At 40.6% G+C, this 10,165-nt stretch overlaps 1 protein-coding gene across 1 annotated transcript; it reads right to left on the bottom strand.

The window, feature by feature from the left end:
- Nucleotides 1-1,963: 1,963 nt before the first annotated feature.
- LOC129745975 (uncharacterized) lies at nt 1,964-7,677 on the bottom strand. Its single transcript, XM_055739387.1, has 2 exons — nt 5,638-7,677; nt 1,964-5,573 (listed from the first exon to the last, which is right to left on the bottom strand). The coding sequence occupies exon 2, from the start codon at nt 5,171-5,173 to the stop codon at nt 2,792-2,794; it is 2,382 nt and encodes a 793-aa protein (XP_055595362.1). The 5' UTR covers nt 5,174-5,573; nt 5,638-7,677; the 3' UTR covers nt 1,964-2,791.
- Between the last annotated feature and the right edge of the window lie 2,488 nt (nt 7,678-10,165).

Raw genomic sequence — 10,165 nt, 5'->3', positions numbered from 1 at the left:
TTCTGATATCTGATCTCGAAATTTTTCTGTTGATCTAAAGAAAAGATATAAATTTGAACAATAATTCTTAGAGCGGAATGAAATGTTCAGAATGTAATTTATTTTGGTTTTTTATGTACTTCTTTCTTATAATCATGGAATCTCAATTTGAGTAAACATTGAAGAAAAAGATTGATGAATTTTATTAAAGTCAATCTTTTTTGGAATTTTCAAACTTTTTGTTAATTTCCCAAAAAATATTCCAAAATTGATAAATTTTTAATTTGTCAATCGTTGATATCAAATTCCAAACAAGGTGACCAAATGCAGAAAAATATAACTCAATCGTCGTGAAATTATATTTTTAGAAAAATAAACAATTTCATGCTTTCATTACAGAACCATTAAAACATTTGTAAAATGGTTCACAGTACTAAATTGGAGACTTTTTTAACGAATCTGTTAGTATTTGTTCTTAACAAAATAATATCTATTGAAGAATTCATTTAGATAAATGCAACACATTAACTCACAATTTTGTTGGAAAAAATGATATTGAATTAAATTTTTTTGTCAATAAATTTTTTCTCAAACAAAAGTATGTAAAAACTTTTTTCATCCGCTTAAATATGTTATAAGAAAAAATCGAAAAAAACGAGGTTGATTTCAAAGAACATCAAGGCCCCAAAAAATATCATGAAATTATTTTGAATTAAATAACAAATGGGTCTAGAATATTTGAGTCCTAATATGCCGAATGCTCTGAAGAATCATCGGTTACATAAAGCTTGAATTATTGCGATGTTTTGTATTTTAAAAAAAATATTTAAAATAGCATCACAACATTACTTTAGCTGAAATCGATAAAAGCTCAACGTGTTTCAGTTTTCGTCAGGCCCACGGCTATCATGATCTATCCAATTCTATTTTAAGTGTGATCTGAGCTTGCGCTCGAGATGTAGTTCATTACCGTAATGAATTGAAACGCTCTGTAATATCAACCCTTTTCTTCCCAGCATCCGTGAGTCATGGCGTAAGAATTTAATTAGCCATCTTATCTTAACTCTACAGTTCATCAATCTCTGAAACCGAAAGCGGCTCCGGCGAAGCCGTTTTCCCAGCCGAAGCTTTGACTGTTGTTGGCACTTGAATTTTCGCAACACCAACCAAACTGCTCATTAATGTTAGCCCGAAAAGTCTTCTCTGGGTCTTCGTCTTCGCAGATAGCAGACGTCATTGCGCGGTAATTCATCGTCGTGGAAACTTTTTCATCTGGCACCACCGGAAAACAGCCTCGACCCACCGAATGAAATCAGCCGGAGCTGCGGAAGAGAAATAATATTCATCGCCTTTACTCCGTCGTCACCAGAGAACGGCGGGGCGTCCGGTTTCGCTTACAAAAAAAGCAAGAAGAGCGACAAAAACAACAAAAAAACTATCACAAAGTATCTTCACTTAAATGTTGCTGCCAAAAGTAGTTAAAAAAAGAAAACGAACCGAAAAATTAAAACAAGAGCGCAATGAAACGGAAGGCACACTTTGAAACTTCCCTCGTTTCGCAACCCTTCTTGAGGAAGGATGACTTTACTTACATACCCACCTTTTGCTGACACACAAAAAAGAACCACTTCCGGTCTGGGTTTGACTCAAATCACCACATCCTTCCACCAGGCCGAGGAACTCGAAAAACACAAGCAGCGTCATCCAGGAAATCCTTCGAGAAAACGAATGGGTAAGAGTACCCCAAAAAGCCACCCGACGACATTGCATTGCACTAAACTCGGCACATAAATTGCGAACCGTGTTGGCCACCCGAAATTGGATATACACACGAATTCGAAACCAATACCCTACAGTATACACATTCGGTCGAAATAGGAAGGGAAAGCCTGAGACGAAATAAATGCTGGGATGCCATCGTTTCGAAAGGATATAAATAAATAAAACTAAAAGAAGCGAGTGTTTTTTTGATTTTCATTTACTTCAGCTTTTTTTATTCCTCTTTCTCGTCCTAAAAGATCGTTTTTACTAAGGTATGTAGGTTTTTCTGCTCCGTACTAGCAATTTTCCACAGATTACAATTTTACATCTGTCGTTTTCGTTCTATTCGCTTACGTTTTCTTCCCATAGCAAGTTACTAGAAGAAGTTTTTTTTTACTTTCAAAGTCTTTGGTTGTTTTTTTTTTAATAATTTATCCAGTTTCATTTATTTTTTTAACTTTATACAGGTTTTTTTCGTATATAAAACTAGCCTAGGGGTTTTGTTTTTTGTTTTTCGATTTTTTTCGTTTTCTTTTAACCATTGATATATTTTTCCAGTTTCTTGCATGTGTATATATAATTCATTTTTTCGCTATAATCATATAAACTAGATTTTTCTTTACTGTACACCTAATTAATTATCGTTTCAATAATTAAATTACAAGTCTTTTTCATTACAGAAGGATTACCTCGACGGTTTCCTCGTACTCCCTTTACGAAATTCTCCTCGAGCCTCGAATCGTACGAACACAGCTCAGTTTGCTTTCAGCATCTCGCCAGCGGCGAAAGCTGCCTATCGTTTTGTGTTGCAAATTTCTTATTTTTTCTCAGTCGACAACCCCGATAAGGAAAACTTTGGGAAAATAACTTTTCACTTCTCATCCGGAAATGAAATAATTCGGAAAAACAAATCGTGATAAAGGTATACAAAATTAAATATAAACTTTTGTTCATTCGCTTTCTCTCTCGTTCTCTCTGACTCGCTTACTTGCTCAATCGTTTTCTTTATCGAGACTACACACAAAAATAACAAAAAAAATTAAAAAATTGACTACACATCAGTACCGCAACCCTCCTGATAACCCTCGTCTGGAGAGTTTCGGCTGTTGGATAATGCACGTTTCAAGGCCGTCACTGGAGGCAGCACAGGAACGCCACCCTTCTGCCATACCCTCAGAGTTTTCGCGTTCATAGGCATGCTTCCGGTGCTGCCATGATGTGCCGGTTGTATACTACTGAGTTTGTTGTGCAGCTGCTCCGCCCCCGGCACTATCGGTAGACCGTAATCGGAAGGGTAGCCGCCACCGGTTGCTGCAGTGATTCCGGCCACCGTGGAAGTGGTTCCACCGACAGCTCCAACCACGCTGGAACCACTACTGCTCCCATTTCCGGCACTCGTCAGCACTCCACTGCCACCGAAATGAGTCCTGGGAAACGTCCGACTCAGGTAATCTACCGACGATGTTTCGTCATCGAGATTCATCATGGTGCTGTTGGCACCGATGATGGGTATCTTGTCGGAGTACGCCGTATAGCCCCCACTTGCTATCGTATTGCTAGGGGCACGGGTCAGCAGCATATCCGACGTTTGCTCCAGTGCCGACGTTAGATTGGAGTTGTGCGTTTCCCACAGACCAGAAGGGTAGAGAGAGTCGCACCCAGCTCGACTGTATTCACCACTCCCGGGTCGCTCGATCGGATCCATCAGCGAGAGCGTATTGAGCGCTGTGCCACTAGTTTCGATCAACCCAGGGCCTCCGGCGAGATCGCTAACGCTACCGAGCCGTTTCGTGTCGTTTATCAGATCTGGATTATTTCCAGCGGACGAATGCGTAGGCGACACAAAACAGTTTCCGGACGCGATCAAACTACCGCCGGAGTCGTAGTGTGACGTCGAATACGGCAAATCGGTCAAACGAGGTGGTTTCTGTACCGGATTAGCACACTTTAGATCTCCGGAGTTTTTTCGATCTGGAGAATGGACATCATTAATAGGTGTGCTCACCTTTCCATTTACATTACTAGAGGGACTTACGGAAGTGATCACTTCAACCTGTCCGGGTGTTTTCGTTTCCGTCATCGGTATCCTTCGCAATCGCACCAACAGGAAGAGAATGATCAGCAGTATAAACAGAATCAGGATTACTAGGGCTGCGCTTAGGCCAATGATTTGCTTGTTTTCGATGGCAAATCCAATATCTCGCATCGCCACTTGCAGGGTAAAGTTCGCTTCGGCAGTTCCTGCACGATTCTCCACCACGCAGTAGAACTCGTTGGAGTCCGACTCTTGAGCATTCGTTAGCACCAATCGGCTACGCTTTTCAAAGTTACCTTGTTCGTATACGTATACTCGCTGATAGGAACTGAACGCGGAATTATTTACTAATAGTTTACCGTTCCAGTACCAATTGACGCTGGCAGAAGGAACGGCACTTGTTCGACACTCGATGCTGGCATTTTCTCCGCTGTACGCCTGAATGTATCGACGTACTGGCAGCATCTCTGGCTTGCAAGCGAAATCATCTACTTGTAATTCGGCAAAAGTTTTGCCAATTATTCGCTCCGGTCCCCCGGCACAAATTGGAGCGATCGGGTACGGAATGTTATTATCGGTGAGCCACAACTTGGCAGCTCTCAAACGGCAATCGCATATCCATGGGTTTTCGTGTAGCTCTACACCGTGCAGTTTGCTCAGTGTTTCAATGGTTTTCGGACGAAGCTCCGACAGCTGATTGCCGTTCAGTTTCAATGAATGTAACGAAGTGAGGCCTTCGAAGGCCTGCGGTGCTATCGTTTGAATTTCACAGAACGAGAGATCAAGCTTCGTGAGACTAGTGACGTTCTTGAAGGCGTGAGATTCAATTTTTTGGATGTGATTACGAGCTAACGTGAGATCTCTAAGTGATGCAATGTACTGGAACGATGCCGATGGAACTGCCGTCAGTAGATTCAGCGATAGATCCAACTCTACCAGATTAGTCAAACCAGCAAAGGCTCCATCATCTATCTGTCCCAACCGACAGTTGCGCAGGTACAGTTTTTGAAGATTGAGCAAGTTGGCTCGACTGAATGTCTCCTTGGGTAATATCTGCAGATTGTTCCCGGACATATCGAGCACCTGCGTGGAGTAGTCAATATGTTCGGGAATGATAATCAATTGTTTGTCAATGCATTCGACTGCTTGTTTGCCACCTTTCCACTTGCATTGACACGCAGCAGGACAGCTTCGTTCGGCAACTGATTGATTGATGCATACGCTCAACAGGACCACTGCCAGCATAAGGGCGCTAAAGATAATGGACTTCCGCGATGGTGATGTTTTCGTTCGATGCGCCGTATGTAGAATTGTTTTACTCGTTTTTCGTGACGAAGACGTCACTATCGATGCTATCCTTGGCAGGACAGCAAAGTCAGAATCACATTTTCCAACCATGATGATTATGTTGGATTCAGTGGTTTATTTATAATCTTTCTCTGGTAATAATTATGTAGGTTTATTTCAGCGGTTCTTGTTGATCATCAGTTCTCGGGGAACTATTGCATGTTTTGAATGTGATGTGTGTATAGGGTACAATGTTGGAATGTTCAAGCCCAGTGCTTACGAAATGATTATGCGTTGATAATGATACACATACCCCGAAAGATCCAACAAGACTCAGTACGGTGCTATATTTCATGAATCTTTTTTTTTTTTGTTTCAGAAGCAAAGCAGCACTTTACCGACAGAACAGCACCAAACGTTTCGTTTTGGCAAATGGTGATGCGGACCAAAGGCTTTCATTCGGGTGTTTACTCTCCTAACGTTGATGGTTGCCGTCCGGTATCGTACAGCTCTGCGGAGAATTAGACAAGCTTATTCCGCTATTCCATGTGAAAAACCCCTACCAGCACACAAACCTTTGGCAGTTTATAAAAAGGGATTTCCAGCCGGCATTCAACGCTCCGCACAAGCAACGATGGGTGGACTCTAGATAATCAGCACCGAATCTGGATAATTGCGCACAACGTTTGGTCGTTCTCTTGCCCACGTTCTTCCCGAGGCGCGCCAAGGATTACGAATTATTAAGCTTATTACCCAGGGGATTATATAATTTTCGCCTTTGATCGTATCCGCCCGCACTTACTTTGTCACTTCTAAACTGTACACAGTTCTATTGCACAGATAAAAACATACGATTTGAACCGTAAGCTCTTCATTTTGTTCATAGCTTGTTCTCGTAGCTCTATTCTTGTGGTTATTTTTCTTTCACTCAGTTGTTTGCGTTGTTTGCTTCTGCGATCGGCAATCCTCAGTATTAACGCCACAGTTTATCGACACAGCCTTCCTAATCGGGTTTAATCCTGGGGATGTTTATCTTAGCTTTTCTTCTGCCGCCTTAACTCAACGAACTTTTTTGTGGCGGTTATTTTTTTTTATGACGAACCTTTTCTAAGCCCGAAACATCCGAAACCAAAATCACTTGCTCCCAAAGTGGACTGCACACCTTCAACCATTTTTTTGCCCGTTAATGAACGTTAAAATGATTTTCGCTTTTCCACCTCATTTGCTTCCTGGCGTCTTCTTTTGCGTATTTGTTTTCATCACTCTGTGGGGAGTTTCCTTGCCCAAGCGAATTGATTTTCCACGGAACTATTTTCCTTCGCTTTTCTTCTTACTTTGCTTCAAAGTCGTTGGTTTGGTTTGTACGCGGCACGAATATTAAACAGAATTATGATTATCACATTATTTTGAATAATGCCACGATGAAAAGGAGCTTGGGCAAGCTGCGTACTGGGGACCTATTCTCTTCCTTCCGCGGCTAGGGAGAGTGTATTTTCATAATTTTGACCTCGTCTGACTGATGCAACGGACCGCCAGTCGACCACCAACAACACCGATTTATTATTATGGGTGGAACACAACACGGGTGAAATCATAAAGAATCAATTTTTATATAGAAATCTATTTTTCATTCACCGGTAATAAATCCAATTTAATCCTTGTTAGGTGTGTATGTGCTTTATGCGGAAATTTATTACGTAATACTGTCGGGATACGGTTTGGGTTCAGCCGCACACAGTTTAATGGCCGGTTGCGTTATACACGTGTATAGACATACCAATAACGGCAGCTTGCTAAGGGACTCCGTGAATTTGGGATGTTGAATATTTTATAATCCTGTATCGTTTGTTTTTCTCGTGAGTTCACTGGGATTTTCCACTATGTTTTTCCGTCCTTTCACTGGAATCGGTCGATTGTTTACTCCACGCTGTTAGTGAATCCTTGCAGTCATTTCGGGTTTCGCAACAGCGTAAATAGCTTACCCCAATTCACAAGGTTTGCGGTGAAGAAGAACACAATAAGCACTTAATCTTCGACGGCTTAGTATGCTTCCATCTTCCGTTCCCAAATTGGCTTTTCTGAAATCTCAATTTACCATCACTCGAGTGGCCGTGATTGCCCACTTCCGCTCATCAGCGCTTAAAAACCTGCCGAGTTCTGAGGGCATTCCCACTTTTTTCTCGCACTATCTTCCCAATCCAACCACATTTCGAAGCCTTCCCTAGCGTGAATTAACGCGGCTTTTCTATAACTGCGATTGATTTTTCTCCTTCTCACTGGTACTCATTGCTACACACACAGTTCTTCCTTTACCCTCTACACTTCCCAAACCAACATTCGCCCTCCACCAAAATGTTCAAAACACTGTTCAAACTCCGGTTAACTTCCTCTCGTACCAGGTGGTCGGGCTACGGAAATTTCACAGAATCAACCTTAATTGTTTTCTTTCCGTTTGGCAATGGTGCTGGATGATAGCTTGCATGGATCCAAAACTCACAACACAAACATTTTCCCATAGATGATTTTTGGTTCAATAATAGGGTAATCTCTACGCACGAATCGATCGACACGTCCGAAGCGCACGGTAAACAAGCCTTGACTGAATCTTCGCCAGCGAGCAAAACACACGAGCCTTGCGTACGTACGCTTATGCCAGCCGAAGCCTCAAAATCGATGCCCATCCAGCATGCCAGGGCGAGAGCCTTTTCATTTATCCAGCTCTCTTGAGACGGTTCTTCTATCGATTTGCCGACCTACCGCTACCATAAAAACCGTAGATCCTCAATTATCTTGGCACCAAAGAAGAGAGCAAGAAACAAGAGAACGCTCTCCGGTTCCGACACAGGGTGAGCCGGCAGCATCTTCGGGTTGTCGGAGTTGACCCGAAGGCACCAGCACAAGCACAGTTTTCGCCCCGGACATGCGCGAGACCTTTGATGAGCAGCAGCAGCAAGCAAGAACCTGCTGTGCGGCCTTCAAGAAGTGGCGGCAGCAGTTGTTTTCCGTTTCCCTAATCATAACGTCCGGGGCGAGATGCAGCTGGTCAAAATAGAGCGCCGTGTTTTGTCGGAGTTGCAATTTCAGCACTTTCTTTCGTCACCTGTTTATCCTTGCTTTCGCTCGTCGTCATCATTTGCCGATCCTGAGTCGTCGATTATGTTTCCCAACAGAATGTCAACAATTGTGAGCATAGAAAGTTTACAAGCGGAAGCGAAAATTATGTCGATTTTGGAAAGTAAGCGATCAATTTGGAAATCGTTACCCTCAAAAAAATTAGATTCTAAAGTTCTAATTTAGAATTTTATCACCAAAAAACCGTGCTTGATTTAATCCTGTTTAAAACGCTAAATTTTAATAATCCACGGTTTTATACAGAGAATTGTTTAAATGGTTGACAGTTTGAAAATAGAATGAATCATTTGAAACCTCCAGAATTTCTTTTAAGCTCGAGTTCCACACATTTGAAAAAAAAAATACAGAAAATATATGAATCAAAGCTGAAGTGAAATAAAGCCTCGTTCGATTTAGGCTCATGTGCGAAAATCAAACCGTTTTACAAACATTATTTAACACTTTCGCTTAAACAGGACTGATTAAGTTTGGACAATCGAAAGAAGTGGGTGTTTCTGTTCCTTAATGTTGATTATATATAACAACTATAAATAAGTAATTAAAAATTACATATATTTATGGAGTTTTCAAAACTTCCAAAAACAACAAAAATTTTCATTAAATTTTAAAAAACAAATATATACCAACAAAAGATTTAAAATGAATTTTGTTTCTAATTATAGACACTTTACTACGTTCGTGGCATTCGTGTCTGGATTAAAATGATAATATATAACCAAAACGTTATGTTTAGTGACTAAAACTACCAATCTGACAAGAATAACCTTATGAACAAAAAATAAAGAACTAAATTTGTCTAAAATATGATATTGAATAAAAATAAATTACCAAACATGACGCTCAGAATGCAGAATATGAATTCAGATCAGAATATGAATAAGGACTAAGAACTCAGGCTAAAAAATAAGATCAGATTAAGCATTGAGGCTTAGAACTCAGACACACAGTTCAGACTCAGAATTTAGATTTTTAATTCAGACCCTAAATTCGAACTCCGAATTCTAACTCAGATCTCAGACTCGGAACTTAGAATTAAGAGTCAGAGTATGGAGTCAGGATTCCAACTGAAATGTCGAATTCATAATCTCAAAATTCAGACTGAGAACTCAGACACTATGAATTCAGCCAATAAGAATTCAGCCACTCAGAATTCAGACACTCAGAATTCATACAATCAGAATTTAAACACTCAGAATTCAGATGCTCAGAATTCAGACATTCAGAATTTAGATACTCAGCACTCAGACATTCAGAACTCAAACACTCAGAATGAAGATACTCAACATTCAGACATTCAGCATTCAGAAACTCAGAGCTTAGAAACTCAGAATTTAGAAACTCAGAAATCATAAACTCAGAATTCAGTCTCTCACAAATCAGACACTCACATATCAGACACTTTCGAATCAGACACTCTGAACTCAAACCGTTCAATCACTCTGAACTCACCTAGAATTTAGACACTCAATACACCTAGAATTTAGACACTCAGAATTTAGTCTCTCAGAATTCAGACACTCAGAACTCAAATATTTAGAATTTACTTTCAGAAATCAGACATTTGCAATTTAGACAAGGGCACCTAATCGGGATAGCGCACGGTCCCCTCTCAAATTAAATAATTTCGAATCAAATCAAATCAAAATCAGTCACTCAGAATTCGAACACTCAGAATTCAAACACTCAAAATTCAGAAACTCAGATACTCAGCATTCAGACACTCAGCATTCAGCCACCCAGAATACGGACACTCAGTATTCAAACACTCAGAATTCAGGCACACAGAATTCAGACACTCAGCATTTAGACATTCAAGATTCAGACACTCAAAATACAGCCACTCAGAACTGACACTCAGAATTCAGACACACGGAATACAGACACACGGAATACAGACACACGGAATACAGACACACAGAAATCAGACACTCAAAATTCATACACTCAGAGTTCAGTTACTTAGACACTCAG

The sequence above is a fragment of the Uranotaenia lowii genome, chromosome 2, assembly GCF_029784155.1.
Source record: "Uranotaenia lowii strain MFRU-FL chromosome 2, ASM2978415v1, whole genome shotgun sequence".
NCBI lineage: Eukaryota > Metazoa > Arthropoda > Insecta > Diptera > Culicidae > Uranotaenia > Uranotaenia lowii.
This window is presented reverse-complemented; position numbering and strand designations above follow the sequence as displayed.

Coding starts and splice junctions, on each gene's coding strand:
- LOC129745975 (XM_055739387.1), bottom strand. CDS start 5,173: ATGGTTGGAAAATGTGATTCTGACTTTGCTGTCCTGCCAAGGATAGCA.